Raw genomic sequence first — 18,280 nt, 5'->3', positions numbered from 1 at the left:
AGGACTGTTTATATCAGTTATTTTTACCTGATATATTGTGTCTAGCTTTCCACAAAAAATGACAAGAGATACCAAAACAGCAAAAATAAAACAAAACAAAACAAACAAACAAAAAACACAAGGCAAAGAGATAAGCATCAAGAGAAGACTCAGATGTGGTAGAGATTTTAGAAGGGTTAGACTGGGAATTAAAAATGTCTATGATTAATATGCTGTGGACATTAATGAGAAATGTGGACAATATGCAAGAATGGTTGGATGATATAAGGAGAATATATTAGTCCATTCTAACACTGGTATAAAGATAGTACCTGAGACTGGGTAATTTATAAACAAAGGAGGTTTAATTGACTCAAGTTTTGCATGTCTGGGGAGGCCTCAGGAAACTTATGATCATAACAGAAAGGGAAGCAGGCATCTTTCACAAGGTGGCAGGACAGAGTTTAAGTGTGTGAGGGAGGAACTATCAAACACTTATAAAACCATCAGATCTCATGAGAACTCACTCACTATCATGAGAACAGTAAGGGAGGAACTTCCCCCATGGTCTAATCACCTCTCTCCCTCAATATGTGGGTATTACAGGTCCCTCTCTTGACATATGTGTATTACAATTCTAGATAAGATTTGGGTGGGGACACAGAACTGAACCCATATAATTCCACTCCTACCTCTTGCAAATCTCATGTTTTTCACATTTCAAAACCAATGATGCCTTCTCAACAGTCCCCCAAAGTCTTAACTCATCCCTGCATTAACCCAAAAGTCCAAGTCCAAAGTCTCATCTGAGACAAGGCAAGTCCTTTCCACCTATAAACCTGTAAAATCAGCAGCAACTTAGTTACTTCCTAGATACAATGGGGGCATAGGCACTGGGTAAATGCTCCCATTCTAAATGGGAGAAATTGGCCAAAACAAAGGGGCTACAGGCCCCATGGAAGTTCAAAATCCAGTAGTGAAGTCATCAAATCTTAAAGCTCCAAAATTATCTCCTTTGACTCCATGTCTCATATCCAGGGGACACTGATGCAAGGGGTGGGTGGGCTCCTACAGTTTGGGCAGCACCTTCACAGGCAGACATTGAGTCCCTGTGGCTTTTCCAGGTACACAGTGCAAGCTGTTGTTGGATCTACCATTCTGGGGTCTGGAGAACAGTGGCCCACTTCTCACAGCTCCACTAGGCAGTGCCCTAGTCGAGACTCTGTGTGGTAGCTCAAATCCCTAGTTTCTCTTCTGCACTGCCCTAGCAGAGGTTCTCCATGAGGGCTCCATGAGGTTCTCCAGAGGCTCTCCATGAGGGCTCCACCTCTGCATAAGACTTCTGTCCATATATCCTCTGAAATCTAGGTGGAGGTTCTCAAACCTCAATTCTTGACTTCTGTGCACTCGCAGGCCGAACATCACATATAAGCTGCCTAGGTTTGGGGCTTTCACCCTCTGAAGCAATTCAGGAGTTGTGCCTTGGCCCCTTTTAGCCATAGCCAGAGCCAAAGTGGCTAGGATGCAGGGTACCATGTCCCAAGGCTGGGTGGAGCAGTGAGGGCCCTGGGCCTGGCCCACGAAACCATTTATTGTCCTAGGCTTCCAGACCTGTGGTAGGAGAGGCTACCACCAAGATCTCTAACCTGCCCTGGAGACATTTTCCCCATTATTTTGGAGATTAACATTCAGCTCCTTGTTAGTTATGCAAATTTCTGCAGCCTGCTTGAATTCTCCCCAGAAAATGGATTTTTCTTTTCTATCACATTGTCAGGCTGCAAATTTTCCAAACCTTTATGCTCTGCTTCCCTTTTACACATAAGATTCAATTTCAGACCATCTCTTTGTGAATGCATAAAACTGAATGCTTTCAGAAAAATCCAGGTCATGTCTTGAATGCCCTGATGCTTAGAAATTTCTTCCATAAGATACCCTAAATCATCTCTCTCAAGTTCAAAGTTCCACAGATCTCTAGGGCAGGGGCAAAATACCACCAGTCTCTTTGCTAAAGCATAGTGTTAGTGACATTTACCCTAGTTCCCAATAAGTTCCTTATCTCCATCTAAGACCACCTCAGCCTGGACTTCATTGTTCACCTCACAATCAGCATTTTGGTCAGAACCATTCAACAAGTCTCCAGGAAGCTCCAAATTTTCCCACTTTATCCTGTCTTCTTCCGAGACCTCCAAACTGTTCCAGTCTCTGCCCATTACCCACTTCCAAAGTTGCTTCCACCTTTTCAAGTATCTTTGTAGGGTACCCAATTCTCTGCAGTACCAATTTACTGTATTAGTCCATTCTCACACTGCTATAAAGATACTACCTGAGGGTGGTTTATTCTTCCACAGAGTTAAGGGCTCCTTGGACATCTCAAGTCTTCAGGGTTTTCCATCTGGAACTATATAAAGTTCAGAAAACATGTCTCGAAGATATGACTCCAGGACCACTATATTTTCTCCAGAAGGTCGCTTATACCAAGTTGAATATGCCATGGAAGCTATTGGACATGCAGGCACCTGTTTGGGAATTTTAGCAAATGATGGTGTTTTGCTTGCAGCAGAGAGACGCAACATCCACAAGCTTCTTGATGAAGTCTTTTTTTCTGAAAAAATTTATAAACTCAATGAGGACATGGCTTGCAGTGTGGCAGGCATAACTTCTGATGCTAATGTTCTGACTAATGAACTAAGGCTTATTGCTCAAAGGTATTTATTACAGTATCAGGAGCCAATACCTTGTGAGCAGCTGGTTATAGCACTGTGTGATATCAAACAAGCTTATACACAATTTGGAGGAAAACGTCCCTTTGGTGTTTCATTGCTGTACATTGGCTGGGATAAGCACTATGGCTTTCAGCTCTATCAGAGTGACCCTAGTGGAAATTACGGGGGATGGAAGGCCACATGCATTGGAAATAATAGCGCTGCAGCTGTGTCAATGTTGAAACAAGACTACAAAGAAGGAGAAATGACCTTGAAGTCAGCACTTGCTTTAGCTATCAAAGTACTAAATAAGACCATGGATGTTAGTAAACTCTCTGCTGAAAAAGTGGAAATTGCAACACTAACAAGAGAGAATGGAAAGACGGTAATCAGAGTTCTCAAACAAAAAGAAGTGGAGCAGTTGATCAAAAAACACGAGGAAGAAGAAGCCAAAGCTGAGCGTGAGAAGAAGGAAAAAGAACAGAAAGAAAAGGATAAATAGACAGAATCAGAGATTTTATTACTTATTTGGGGCACCATTTCAGTGTAAAAGCTGTCCTACTCTTCCACACTAGGAAGGCTTTGACTTTTTTTAACTGGTGCAGTGGGAAAATAGGACATTACATACTGAATTGGGTCCTTGTCATTTCTGTCCAGTTGAATACTTTATTGTAATGATGATGGTTACTCTTCATGGACATCTTAATCTTCCACACACATCCCCTTTTTTTGGAATAAAATTTGGAAAATGGAAAAAAAAAAAAAAAGATACTACCTGAGCCTTGGTAATTTATAAGCAAAGGAGGCTTAATTGACTCACAGTTCTACATGGCTGGGAGGCCTTAGGAAACTTATAATCATGGCAGAAGGTGAAGCAGTCACCTTCTTCACAAGGTGACAGGAGAGAGTGTGAGCATGTGAAGCAGGAAAGGTCAAACACTTATAAAACCATCAAATCTCATGAGAACTCACTCAATATCACAAGAACAGCATGGGGAAAACTGCCCCCATGATCCAGTCAGCTGCCTCCCTTAACATGTAGGAATTACAGGTCCCTCCCTTGACACATGGGGATTATAGTTGGAGATGAGGTTTGGGTGGTGACACAGAGCCAAACCATATCAGAGAGGGATGTAACTCTAAAAAATATCAATAGAAAATGCCAGAAATAGGCCGGGCGCAGTGGCTCACGCTTGTAATCCCAGCACTTTGGGAGGCCGAGGCTGGCAGATCACGAGGTCAGGAGATTGAGACCACGGTGAAACCTGGTCTCTACTAAAAATACAAAAAATTAGCTGGGCGTGGTGGCGGGCACCTGTGGTCCCAGCTACTTGGAGAGGCTGAGGCAGGAGAATGGCGTGAACCCGGGAGGTGGAGCTTGCAGTGAGCCGAGATTGCGCCACTGCACTCCAGCCTGGGCGACAGAGCAAGACTCCGTCTCAAAAAAAAAAAAAAGAAAATGCCAGAAATAAAATAAAAAACAGCCTTTATTGAAGATGAAGAATGTCTTCAATGCACTCATCACTAGATGGGGCCTAGAGTTTGCATCATGAATGGGTGTGCTATTAAAAAGCCAGGGGTTCAGTCTAGATCCTGCTGGTCACCATACAGAAAGCCAATCACTGAGACAAGTATTGGCTTTAATCGGGTACTGCAGCTGAGGGAATGGGAGATCAGTCTCAAACCCATCTCCTTGACCAACTAAAATCAGGGGTTTATACAGCAGGGAAGAAATGTAACTATATGCAGGAAAACAGGAATTAGGGAGGATTAAAGAAGAGTTGTCAACAGGAAGCAGGTAATCACTTAGGCAATCATGATGGGTGAGGGGTGTGGAGTCTTATTGTCCAGATACAAAGATTTGGTAAATTTCAGTTACTTGATATTATTTAGGAGTTCTGATAGCTGGTTTCCTGAGAAAGGAGTTCAAATAAGATAAATGTAACTTTCTCAAGTTTTAAGACTGGAAGAGTCAATTTCTATGTTTATTCAAAATAAACCATAAATGTCAGTTCTATGAGACAATTGGGGTGATTTCAGGTGTGGAGCATTGTTGAATGCTTTTTCTGCATCTATTTATGTGAGAATATAATTTTTCTTCTTTAGCGTGTTAATATGATGGATTTCATTAGTTGATCTTCAAACACTGAACCAGCCTTGCATAACCGGAATAAATCCTATTTGGTCAGGGTACATATTTTTTTTATGCATAGTTGGATTGACTTTACTAATACTTTCTTGAAGATTTTTGCATTTATGTTCAATCAGAAATATTGGTCTGCATTTTTCCTTTCTTGTGATTTATTTCTTTGATTTTTGTATGAAATAATGCTGGCATCCTAGAAAACAAGAGCAGTCTCTGATTCTATTTTCTGAAACAGATAGTAGAGAATTGGTATCATTTCTTCCTTCAATGTTTGGTAGAATTGACCAACAAACTCATCTGATCTTGTGCAAATAAATATACAAAAAGATGTTTAACATTGTATGTCATTAGACAATTGAAATAAAAACAACAATGACACAGTGTTACTACTATTACAATGGCAAAAATAAAAAACACTTATGACACTAAATGCTGATGAGGATGTGGAGCACATCACTGTCATTCACTTTTCGTTGAAAACCCAATGGTATACTCACTTTGGAAGACAGTTTGAAAGTTTCTTACAAATCTAAACTCTATGATCCAGCAGTAATGTTCTTTGGTATTTACTTAAATGAGTTGAAGACTTCTATCTATAGAAAAAAACTTTGACATAAATGTTGATAGTGGCTTTTTCATCATTCCCAAAATTTAGAAGAAACAACGATGTCCTTCAATAGGTGAACAGATAAATGATTATGGTGTAATGATATAATGGAAGACTTGTCAGTTATGAACAAAAAGCTGTCAAGCCATGAAAAGATATAGAAGAACTTTAAATGTGTATTGTTAAGTGAATGCAGCCAATCGGAAAAGGCTACATATTACACGATTCCAACTGTATGACATTCTTGAAAAGGCAAGACTATAGTGACAGTAAAAGGATGAGTGGTTGCAAAAGATTTGCAGGGAGGATGAATAGGTGGAGTACAGGAGATTTTTAGGGCCCTGAAACTATTCTTTATGATATGATATTGATGAATACATGACTTTATGCATTTGTTAAAACCTGTAGAGCTGTACAATACAAAGAGTGAAATCTAATGTAAACTATAGACTGTAGTTAATAACAATTTATCAGTATTGGCTCATCAATGGTAACAAATGTGCCACATTAATGAAAGCTGTTAATAACAGGAGAATCTGTGGGGGACACAGAGAACAGGAAGTGTATAGGAATTCTGTACTTTCTGTTCAGTGTTTCTCTAAAGTTAAATTGCTCTAAAAATAGTCTATTAATTTAAAAAAGCTCATCTTTATTTTCTTAGTGTTGTATCAAATAAGGTCCAGTTTCATAAAAGATGTAATTGTAGAAATAGCGTTATTTGGTTGCTTAAACATGTCAGGCAGTGTGTGGTAAGGGATAGAAAAGCTATAGACATGTACTTAAAAAATAATTGCTTCACTAACTTAGCACATGTGACAAAAAAAACTGCTGATGTGGAAGAGAAGGAATTATTTTGTTGGTTGGTAGCCTACCTGAAGGTCTGACTTTATAGTTTGTTGCAGTTTATTTGAATATTTTATAGTTGATATCAGTCACATAAGCAATAGAAGCTTCATTTGGTATCTGCTTCCATTTTACAGAACTGAAGTGATTACAAAAGAGATGTAAAGACAGAATGGCTCTGATGATTAGCATCATAGATAAAAACGATTGCTTTCTGTTCATTTAGTAACTCGATAAAAAATGATTAAGGGGCACATAAATTAGTCAAATTAACCAGAATAACTATATTATATAACCAGAGTTTGATTTATTTTAGGTTACCAGACACTTGATAAATGACATGAATTTTAAGTATACTTGACTAAGCTCTGTCTTCTACTTGGGAAAATAGAAAAATGAAATCTCATATTAAATGATATTAGATTTTATGGTAATCATTTGAATTGTAATGTAATTCTAATTGGTTTACCAGTGAATTTTCTAGAGTTCTTATACCTAGCATTTTTGATGATCAATTTCAATTTTCTTTCATGTATTTCATTTCTCCTTTTATCATCTGTCTTTTAATATTGTGAAACTTGGTAATAATATATTCATTTGAATTTTATGAACCCAGTAAGTGTCTTTTTATGATGCCTTTTTCATTTCTAGAGAAAAAGGCATTCCCGACCTTAGGAGGTTATTCCTTTAAGCTTTTTATAAAAGCCAGTAAAATTGGTTTAACTGTCCTGACCCCTTCAATTTTAGTCAGTTTTTCATTTTACTGTTGCAAATAAAGGCACGTATCAAGTTTTTAGTGGCTATCACAAGTTGAAGTACCAAAAATAAAAACTGAAAAAAAATCCTATGATGTAAAAACAGATCCTATATATGACAACATAGTATCATTGCAATGATATTATCCTCATTTGGATATAAAAGAGTGAAAAAAGGGTGTAATTTTGTGACTGTCCAGGGGTTTATATTATGACCCTCTTATCCTGTAAGTATTTTGACATATTTTATGTATTTATAATAATAGCCACCATCACTGAAGCACTTATTTGAGATACCACTAATCTAAATGCAAGCGCTGGAAGATTCTGCAGAGGATAGTAATAATTTTAGCACAGAACAAGTGCTCAATAAATGTCAGCTATTCTTATTACTCTCCTTATTCCATTTTTATAACTTTCTTTCTAAACTGAAATTAAATTTATATATGGTGACATGCACAAGTGTGCATTCTAAATGTACAGTTCAATGAGCCTTGATAAATGTGTATGTCCATGTAACCCATACCAAATCAAGACATAGAGTATTTTCATCCTTCTAGAAAAGTTTTTCTTGCCTCTTTCCAGTGACTTTCTCCCACTGAGTAGAGGCAACTTCTATTCTGACTTTTATTAGATTAGATAAATTGTGTTTATTCTCAATAGAAGTGGAATTATATAATTTGTATTCATCTATTTCTGGCTTCTTTCACTTACACTGTTTTTGAGATCATCCATATTATTATACATATTGATAGTTTGTTTCTGATTTTAAGTAATATCTCATTGTATGACTATGACATGTTTTGTTTATTCATATACCTGTTGATGAATATTAGTTGTTTTCATCTTTTGGGCATTATGAATAAAATCAATCAAGTAACATTCAATGAAATGTAGGGAGGTCCATATAGCTGGGTTTTTTAGAACAAGGGAGGAAGTAGCAAGAGTGAAAGACTTTGAATATTTTGCTAATGGAGTTTGGTTTTAATCATTGGAAGGATGTGGGACCATTGAGATAATAGTGTTTCAGATTATTTCAGAAATAGTACCCTGGTGACAAAAAGTTGAAAAACAAGACTTTCTATAAACTCTACCTCTGGGGAGGAAAAAGATGCTGCTCAGACTTAAAACACGGGTTAAGTATTTCAGGTGAGAGAAAGCATAAGCTTTATGGTGTGTATTCGGGGACGGAGATTTATTTGGCCACTGTGGTACATGAAATAAGCAACGCCCAAGGTACCCAGACTAAGACATCTGGGAATCTCTTTACTGAAGTGGAGACCACTGAAAAATTTTAACCAGGAGAATCATATGATCTTCTCTGAGATCTAGAAAGATTATTATTGTGTTACTGCTTGATGTATAGCAATTGTTCATTCACAGTAATGATGGTAAAGTTTCTAAATTAGGACAGTCACAGTGAGTTATAAATGAGAGTATAGATAAAAGATAACTAAGGAGTTAAAACCAACAGAATTTAGTGTCATATTAGATGCAGTCAGTGAGGAAGAGAAAAGAACATTGAATGACTTTTGCTTGTGTTTTTTGATGAACTATGGATACCATTAAAAATAATACATATATAGGAGGAAGAAAGGAAAATAATTTCTAAATTTGTAAATATTGAATTTAAGGTACTGTGGTGTTTCTAGATGGACATGCCAGTAGTTATTAGAATATTTGTGCTTGGAGGGCAGGAGACAAGCATTGGTCTTGAGAGTCATGGGCTTTTAGATGGTAATTGAGATCACGGGTAGAGCATGTCAATTGAAGAATGGTGGAGGCCAAAGAGGGAATCCTTTCAAATAACAACATTTTGGAGTTAAGGAGTTGAAGAGTGTCAAGTAAGGTGACGGAGAAGGACTAATCTGTGAAATATTTCACTGAAGGCAGAGGAAGAAAATGTGATTTTACATGTATCTCCTCTAGGCCGTCTGATCCTTATTCCAAATGTTACTCCCTTCTGAATCTGTTAAAATCCTCCAGTTTCTTGGTCTTTTATGAGGTAGGATTTTTTATAACTTACAGAGTTCTTCCTAACCTCTTGAAACTTAGAAACAAGATTCTATTTCATTCTCTATAGTCACAATTCCTCTTGTTAAGAACACAAACACACGTAGATGTATGTATATATATGTAGACACACCACTCTCTCTCACTCTCTTATCCCCCAGGCCCCATATGTTTCCTATGTCTCTAGCACTTTCTCCACCCTTATCTGTTCATCTGATCTATTTACCAGGTCAAAAGCACTTCTGCAGTTTCGTAACCTTTCTGACAAAGTCAAATTCCTCATTATAAGTTCTCCTTAAGAGTATTTATCATAAGTACAACTTTATTCCTTTTCCCGTGTTAAGACTGTACCTTTAAAGCTCTTTTTAGGCAATTTGATTATAATAAATGTTGATGTGGTCTTCTTTACACATCAGGTTCCTTGAGCCTTTTGGATCTGTGGTTTGTAGTATTCATATTCAAAAATTTCAGTTATTATTTCTTCAAAATTTTGTGCCCCCATTTCTCCCATCTTTATTTACAACAAAGATTACAACACCTAATATTGTCCAAGGCTTTTTTCTCTCTGTGCTTCATTTGGCTATTGCTGTGCCTTCAAGCTTACTGATCTTTTGTTTTACACTGTTTACTTTGTTCTTTTTATTATTATTATACTTTAAGTTCTGGGATACATGTGCAGAACGTGCAGGTTTGTTACACAGGTATACATGTGCCATGGTGGTTTGCTGCACCCATCAACCAGTCATCTACATTAGGTATTTCTCCTAATGCTATCCCTCCCCTTGCCTCCCAGTCCCCCAACAGGCCCTGGTGTGTGATGTTACCCTCCCTGTGTTCATGTGTTTTCATTGTTCAACTCCCACTTATGAGTGAGAACATGCAGTGTTTGTTTTCCTGTTCTTGTGTTAGTTTGCTGAGAATTATGGTTTCCAGCTTCATCAGTGTCACTGCAAAGGACATGAACTCATCATTTTTTATGGCTGCATAGCATTCCATGGTGTATATGTGCCACATTGTCTTTATCCAGTCTATCATTGATGGACATTTGGGTTGGTTCTAAGTTTTTGCTATTGTGAACAGCGCTACAATAAACATAGATGTGCACGTGTCTTTATAGTAGAATGCTTTATAATCCTTTGGTTATTTATCCAGTAATGAGATTGCTGGGTCAAATGGTATTTCTGGTTCTAGATCCTTGAGGAATTGCCACACTGTCTTCCACAATGGTTGAATTAATTTACACTTCCACCAACAGTGTAAAAGCTTTCCTATTTCTCCACATCCTCTCCAGGATCTGTTGTTTCCTGACTTTTTAATGATCACCATTCTAACTGGTATAAGATGATATCTCATTGTGGTTTTGATTTGCATTTCTCTAATGACCAGTGATGATAAGCTTTTTTTCATTTATTTGTTGGCCAAATAAATGTCTTCTTTTGAGAAGTATCTGTTCATATCCTTTGCCCACTTTTTGATGGGGTTTTTTTTTTCTTGTAAATTTGTTTATGTTCTTTGTAGATTCTGGATATTAGCCCTTTGTCAGATGGATAGATTGCAAAATTTTTCTCCCATTCTGTAGGTTGCCTGCTCACTCTGATGATAGTTTCTTTTGCTATGCAGAAGCTCTTTAGTTTAATTAGATCCCATTTGTCAATTTTGGATTTTGTTGCCATTGCTGTTGGCGTTTTAGTCATGAATTATTTGCCTGTGCCTATGTCCTGAATGGTATTGCCTAGGTTTTCTTCTAGGGTTTTTATGGTTTTAGGTCTTACGTTTAAGTCTTTAATCCATCTTGAGTTAATTTTGGTATAAGGTGTAAGGAAGGGGTCCAGTTTCTGTTTTCTGCATATGGCTAGCCAGTTTTCCCAACACCATTTATCAAATAGGGAATCCTTTCCCCATTGCTTGTTTTTGTCAGGTTTGTCAAAGGTCAGATCATTGTAGATGTGTGACATTATTTCTGAGGCCTCTGTTCTGTTCCATTGGTCTATATATCTGTTTTGGTACCAGTACCATGCTGTTTTGGTTACTGTAGCCTTGTAGTACAGTTTGAAGTCAAGTAGTGGATGCCTCCAGCTTTCTTCTTTTTGCTTAGGATTGTTTTGACTATACAGGCTCTTTTTTGGTTCCTTAAGAAATTTAAAGGAGTTTTTTCTAATTCTGTGAAGAAAGTCAATGGTAGCTTGATGAGGATAGCATTTAATCCATAAATTATTTTGGGCTATATGGCCATTTCCATGATATTGATTCTTCCTATCCATGAGCATGGAATGTTTTAACATTTGTTTGTTTCCTCTCTTATTTCTTTTTTTTTTTTTTTTTTTTTTGAGATGGAGTCTCGCTCTGTCACCCAGGCTGGAGTGCAGTGGCGCAATCTTGGCTCACTGCAAGCTCTACCTCCTGGGTTCACGCCATTCTCCTGCCTCAGCCTCTTCGAGTAGCTGAGACTACAGGTGCCCGCCACCATGCCCGGCTAATTTTTTGTATTTTTAGTAGAGATGGGGTTTCACCGTGGTCTCGATCTCCTGACGTCATGATCCGCCCACCTTGGCCTCCCAAAGTGCTGGGATTACAAGCGTGAGCCACCGCGCCCGGCCCTCTCTTATTTCTTTGAAGAGTGGTTTGTAGTTCTCCTTGAAGAGGTCCTTCACATCCCTTGTAAGTTGTATTCCTAGGTATTTTATTTTCTTTTTAGTAATTGTGAATGGGAGGTCCCTCCTGATTTGGCTCCCTGTCTTTTATTGGTATATGGGAATGCTTGAGATTTTTGCACATTGATTTTGTATCCTGAGACTTTGCTTAAGTTGCTTATCAGCTTAAGGAGATTTGGGGCTGAGATGATGGGGTTTTCTAAATATATGATCATGTAATCTGCAAACAGAGACAATTTGACTTTCTCTTTTCCTATTTGAATACCCTTTATTTCTTTCTCTTGCCTGATTGCCCTGGCCAGAACTTCCAATACTATGTTGGAGTGGTGAGAGAGGGCATCCTTGTCTTGTGCCAGTTTTCAAAGGGAATGCTTCCAGCTTCTGCCCCTTCAGTATGATATTGGTGTGAGTTGGTCATAAATAGCTCGTATTATTTTGAGATACGTTCCATCAATACCTAGTTTATTGGGAGTTTTTAGTATGAAGGGGTGTTGAATTTTGTCAAAGGCCTTTTCTGAATCTATTGAGATAATCATGTGGTTTTTGTCATTGTTTTTATGTGATGGATTACGTTTATTGATTTGCATATATTGAACCAGCCTTGCATTCCAGGGATTAAGCCGACTTGATTGTGGCAGATAAGCTTTTTGATGTTCTGCTGGATTCAGTTTGCCAGTATTTTATTGAGGATTTTTGCACTGATGTTCATCAGGGATATTGGCCTGAAATTTTCTTTTTTTGTTTTGTCTCTTCCGGGTTTTGGTATCAGGATGATGCTGGCCTCATAAAGTGAGTTAGGGAGGAGTCCCTCTTTTTCTGTTGGTTAGAATAGTTTCAGAAGGAATGGTACCAGCTCTTCTTTGTACCTGTGGTAGAATTCGGCTGTGAATCAGTCTGGTCCTGGGTTTTTTTTTGGTTGGTAGGCTATTAATTACTGCCTCAATTTCAGAACTTCAGAATTCCAGAATTGTGAAGAATTACTGTCTCAATTTCAGAATTTCAGCCGATTCAGGGATTTGACTTCTTCCTGGTTTAGTCTTGGGAGGGTGTATATGTCCAGGAATTTATATGTTTCTTCTAGATTTTCTAGTTTATTTGCATAGTGAGCAGTGTTTATAGTATTCTCTGATGGGTAGTACTTCTATGGGATCTGTGGTGATATCCCCTTCATCATTTTTTATTGTGTCCATTTGACTCTTCTCTCTTTTCTTCTTTATTAATCTGCCTAGCTGTCTATTCATTTTGTTAATCTTTTCAAAAAGCCAGCTCCTTGATTTATTGATTTGATTTTTTGAAGGGTTTTTTGTGTCTCTATCTCCTTCAGTTCTGCTCTGATCTTACTTATTTCTTGTCTTCTGCTAGCTTTTGAATTTGTTTGCACTTGCTTCTCAAGTTCTTTTAATTGTGATGTTAGGGTGTCAATTTTAGATCTTTTCTGCTTTCTCCTGTGAGCATTTAGTGCTATAAATTTCCCTCTAAGCACTGCTTCAGCTGTGTCCCAGAGATTCTGGTACATTGTGTCTTTGTTCTCATTGGTTTCAAATAACTTATTTATTTCTGGCTTAATTTTGTTATTTACCCAGTAGTCATTCAGAAGAAGGTTGTTCAGTTTCCATGTAGTTGTGTGGTTTTGAGGGAGTTTCTTAATCCTGAGTTCTAATTTGATTGCACTGTGGTCTGAGAGACAGTTTGTTATGATTTCTGTTCTTTTGCATTTGCGGAGGAGCGTTTTACTTCCAATTATGTGGTCAATTTTAGAATAAATGTGATGTGGTGCTGATAAAATGTATATTCTGTTGATTTGGGGTGGAGAGTTCTGTAGATGTCTATTAGGTTTGCTTGATCCAGAGCTGAGTTCAAGTCCTGAATATCCTTGTTAATTTTCTGTCTTGTTGATCTGTCTAATATTGACCTTGGGGTGTTGAAGTCACCCATTATTATTGTGTGGGTGTCTAACTCTCTCTGTATGTCTCTAAGAACTTTCTTTATGAATCTGGGTGCTCCTGTATTGGTTGCATATATATTTAGGATAATTAGCTCTTCTTGTTGCATTGGTCCCTTTACCATTATGTAATGCCTTTCTTTGTCTTTTTTAAACTTTGTCGGTTTAAAGTCTGTTTTACCAGAGACTAGGAATCCAACGTCTGATTTATTTTGCTTTCCATTTGCTTGGTACATATTCCTCCATCCCTTTATTTTGAGCTTATGTGTGTCTTTGCATGTGAGATGGGTCTCCTGAATACAGCACACCGATGGGTCTTGACTCTTTATCCAATTTGCCAGTCTATGTCTTTTAATTGGGGCATTTAGCCCATTTACATTTAAGGTTAATATTGTGATGTGTGAATTTGATCCTGTCTTTATGACGCTAGCTGGTTATTTTGCCCGTTAGTTGCTGCAGTTTCTTCATAGTGTCAATGGTCTTTACAATTTGGTATGTTTTTGCAGTGGCTGGTACTGGTTTTTCCTTTACATATTTCGTGCTTCCTTCAGGACCTATATTATAAGGCAGTCCTGTGTGGTAACAAAATCTCTCAGCATTTGCTTTTCTGTAAAGGATTTTAATTCTCCTTCGCTTGTGAAGCTTAGTTTGACTGGATATGAAATCCTGAGTTGAAAATTCTTTTCCTTAAGAATGTTGAATGTTGGCCCCCACTCTGTTATGGCTAGCTGGGTTTCTGCAGGGAGATCTGCTGTTAGTCTGAAGGGCTTACCTTTGTAGGTAACCCGATCTTTCTCCCTTGCTGCCCTTAACATTTTTTCCTTCCTTTCAACCTTGGTGAATCTGACGATTATGTGTCTTGAGGTTGCACTTCTTGAGGAGTATCTTGGTGGTGTTCTGTATATTTCCTGAATTTGAAAGCTGGCCTGTCTTGCTAGGTTGGGGAAGTTCTCCTGGACAATATACTGAAGTGTGTTTTCCAACTTGTTTCCATTCTCCCCATCACTTCCAGGTACACCAATCAAATGTAGGTTTGGTCTTTTCACATAGTCCCATATTTCTTGGAGGCTTTGTTCGTTCCTTTTCATTCTTTTTTCTCTAATCTTGTGTTCACACTTTATTTCATTAAGTTGATCTTCAGTCTCTGATATTCTTTCTTCCGCTTGATCAGTTCGGCTATTGATACTTGTGTATGCTTCACGAAGTTCTCGTGCTGTGTTTTTCAGCTCCATCAGGTCATTTATGTTCTTATCTAAACTGCCTATTCTAGTTAGCAATTCCTCTAACCTTTTTTCAAGGTTGTTAGCTTCTTGCATTGGGTTAGAACATGCTCCTTTAGCTCAGAGGAGTTTGTTATTACACACCTTCTAAAGCCTACTTCTGTCAGTTTGTCAAACTCATTCTCCATTCAGTTTCTTTCCTTTGTCAGCATGGAGTTGTCATCCTTTGGACAAGAGGTGTTCTGATTTTTGGAATTTTCAGACTTTTTGCACTGTTTTTTCTTCATTTTTGTGGATTTATCACCTTTGGTCTTTGCTGTTGGTGACCCTCAGATGGGGTGTCTGTGTGGACATCCTTTTTGTTGATGTTATTCCTTTCTGTTTGTTAGTTTTCCTTCTAACAGTCAGGCCCCTCTGCTGCAGGTCTGCTGGAGTTTGCTGGAGGTCCACTCCAGACCCTGTTTGCCTGTGTATCACCAGCAGAGGCTGCAGAACAGCAAAGATTGCTGCCTGTTCCTTCCTCTGGAAGCTTCATCCTAGAGGGGCACTTGTCAGAGGCCAGCGGAGCTCTCCTGTATGAGGTGTCTGTTGACCCCTACTGGGAGGTGTCTCCCAGTCAGGAGGCATGGGGTTCAGAGACCCACTTGAGGAGGCAGTGTGTCCATTAGCAGAGCTCAAGCACTGTGCTGGGAGATCCACTGCTCTCTTCAGAGCCTGCAGGCAGGAATGTTTAAATCTGCTGAAGTTGTGCCCTCAGCCACCCCTTGCCCCAGGTGCTCTGTCTCAGGGAGATGGGAGTTTTATCTATAAGCCCCTGACTGGGGCTGCTGCCTTTCTTTTGGAAATGCCCTGCCCAGAGAGGAGGAATCTTGAGAGGCAGTCTGGCTACAGTGGTTTTGCCCATTTGCGGTGGGCTTTGCCTAATTTGAACTTCCTGGCAGTTTTGTTTACACTGTGAGGAGAAAACTACCTACTTAAGCCTCAGTAATGGTGGATGCCCCTCTCCCCACCAAGCCCGAGCATCCCAGGTTGACTTCAGATTGCTGTGCTGGCAGTAAGAATTTCAAGCCAGTGCATCTTAGCTTGCTGGGCTCTGTGGGGGTGGGGTCCGCTGAGCTTGACCACTTGGTTACCTGGCTTCAGCCCCCTTTCCAGGGGAGTGAATGGTTCTGTCTCACTGGTGTTCCAGGCACCATTGGGGTATGAAGAAAAAAAAAAAAACTGCAGCTAGCTTTGTGTCTGCCCAAATGGCTGCCCAGTTTTGTGCTTGAAACCCAGGGTCCTGGTGGCATAGGCAACCGAGGGCATCTGCTGGTCTGCAGGTTATGAAGACTGTGGGAAAAGCATAGTATCTGGGCTGGAGTGCACTGTTCCTCACGGCACAGTCCCTCATGGCTTCCCTTGGCTAGGGGATGAGTTCCCTGATGACTTGCGCTTCCCGGTAAGGCAACATACCTCCTGCTTTGTCTCGCCCTCCGTGAGCTGCACCCACTGTCTAAGCAGTCTCAATGAGATGAGCCAGGTACCTCAGTTGGAAATGCAGAAATCACCCATCGTCTGCATTGATCTCACTGGGAGCTGCAGACCAGAGCTGTTCCTATTTGGCCTACTTTGTTCTTAATTCCTTCTAGCAAAATTTTTTTCTTTTTTATTGCTTATCTCTATAAGTCCCTGTATTAGTCCATTTTCATGCTACTAATAAAGACATACCTGAGACTGGGTAATTTACAAAAGAAAGAGGTTTAATTTGGCTTACAGTTCTATGTGGCTGGGAAAGCCTCACATTCATGGCAGAAGGCAAGAAAGAGCAAGTCACATCTTACATAGATGGCAGCAGGTAAAGAGAGAGAGCTTGTGCAGGGGAACTCCTCTTTTTAAAACCATCAGATCTTTGGAGACTTACTCAATATCATGAGAACAGTGTGGGAAACACTTGCCTCTAGGATCCAATTACCTTCCACCAGGTCCCTTCTACAACACATGGGAATTCAAGATGAGATTTGGGTGGGGACACAGCCAAACCGTATTAGTCCCCTTTAGGTATTTGCTTTTTTGCTATCTTTCATTTCTCTTTTCATTTCATTCATATGTTCTTTTATATCCGTGAACATTTTTATAAGATTGATACTACATGTTTTGGTCTTTTTCTACTAATTACATCATGTTTGTCATTTCTGGGTCCCATATTGCTCCTAGGTGTGAATCTTATTTTCCTGCTTTTTATTTATTTCTTGGTAACTTTTGGCAGTATGCAAAATGTTGTAATTTTATATAGTTGATAGTTGGATTTTGTTGTGTTTCTTTAAAAACAATTGTGTTATGGCACAAGATAAAGTTACTTGTGAATCTGTTGGCATTTTTAAGGCTTGCTTTTGATATTAAATATAGCATATCCAGAAAATTATTTGTCAAGGGCTAATTTAATTCCACTAATAAAGTATGAATCTTCCATAGAGGAATGGCTTTCCCATAACACTCTGCCAACTTTGCATATCTCCCCATAGATCATGCAGGCAAAGGCTGGAACTTCAGTTCATTTGAAATTTGGCAGAATGCCTTGTGATTCTTCCAGCAAATGAGACGATGGGAGGCCTATGAGGAGCTCCTCAGTACTATCACCTACTCCCCTCCGCATCTTCTCTGGGTGGCTGTCTTGAGAGAGGGTTTCTCATTGTCTCCTAAGCTCTGATGGGTCATGAGGCTTTCTGCCTTGGACATTTTAGGTTGCAGCTGCAGACTATAAAACTTCTTGGCTATAGTCTGCAGTTTGCTATTCAGCCATGGGGTACCATGCAGCTCATAATATTGTTACAAAGCTCCTTTTATTTCATTGCAGCTTTTTTTTTTTTTTTTTTTTTGTCAGTGGGGCAGGAATTATGGAGAGCTGGCATTTTGGCTACTCTTCATTTCACTCTCCACATAAGTAATAAACTATATGAATCCAAATGTGGCTCATTTTATTGGTAGAGTTAGTAGGACCTTGTCCTTGGCCTTGCCTTGTTTTGCACGTGTTTGGCACCTTCTGAGGACTATCCAAATGCTGTCTTTTGCAAGGTCAACATACTCTTGGCTGGTGGGATCAAGAAATTTTCCCAGCCCTGTGTGAGCTCTAGGAATTGTTCAGACTTTGGATTTCTGATGATTTTTTTCTTAAGTCACATGGAATTTTACCCCATGCATATACAGATCAGTACTCAGCCAAGAATTCCAGATCACCCTGCTCTGGAGTTTTCCCTCTGGGCAGCACCCTCCTCATACTCTGCTACACAAATTCCAGCACCTCAGCATCTCCATATTCCAATCTCTTTCTTCTTAATCTATGAAGACTGCCATCCTCTTCCTGTGCCCCCTATCCCCATCTGGCACGTGGAAATGGACTCCAGGCAGAAAGCTTAAGGAGAAGCGGTGTATGGACATAACTA

General features: G+C 39.1%; 1 protein-coding gene across 2 annotated transcripts; it reads left to right on the top strand.

Moving 5' to 3' along the window:
- Nucleotides 1-2,313: 2,313 nt before the first annotated feature.
- On the top strand, nucleotides 2,314-3,448 carry LOC129474444 (proteasome subunit alpha type-4-like). Of its 2 annotated transcripts, none has more exons than XM_055265730.2 (2): nucleotides 2,314-2,443; nucleotides 2,537-3,448. In XM_055265730.2, exons 1-2 carry the CDS (start codon nucleotides 2,398-2,400, stop codon nucleotides 3,181-3,183), a joined length of 693 nt encoding a protein of 230 aa, XP_055121705.1. In that variant the 5' UTR covers nucleotides 2,314-2,397; the 3' UTR covers nucleotides 3,184-3,448. The 2 variants fall into 2 exon arrangements, with proteins under 2 accessions (XP_055121705.1, XP_055121715.1); XM_055265740.2 differs by having other exon boundaries at nucleotides 2,314-2,904; nucleotides 3,029-3,129.
- The last annotated feature ends 14,832 nt before the right edge of the window (nucleotides 3,449-18,280 follow it).

Source organism: Symphalangus syndactylus, chromosome 2 (genome assembly GCF_028878055.3).
Source record: "Symphalangus syndactylus isolate Jambi chromosome 2, NHGRI_mSymSyn1-v2.1_pri, whole genome shotgun sequence".
Classification (NCBI taxonomy): domain Eukaryota; kingdom Metazoa; phylum Chordata; class Mammalia; order Primates; family Hylobatidae; genus Symphalangus; species Symphalangus syndactylus.
The sequence above is the reverse complement of the archived record's forward strand: the minus strand, read 5'-3'. Positions and strand labels throughout refer to the sequence as shown.

Bases quoted from the DNA above. Each gene is read 5' to 3' on its own strand.
- LOC129474444 (XM_055265730.2), top strand. From the start codon at position 2,398: ATGTCTCGAAGATATGACTCCAGGACCACTATATTTTCTCCAGAAG. The intron at 2,444-2,536 runs GTCGCTTATACC...TTTTGCTTGCAG, and splicing joins CACTATATTTTCTCCAGAAG to CAGAGAGACGCAACATCCAC.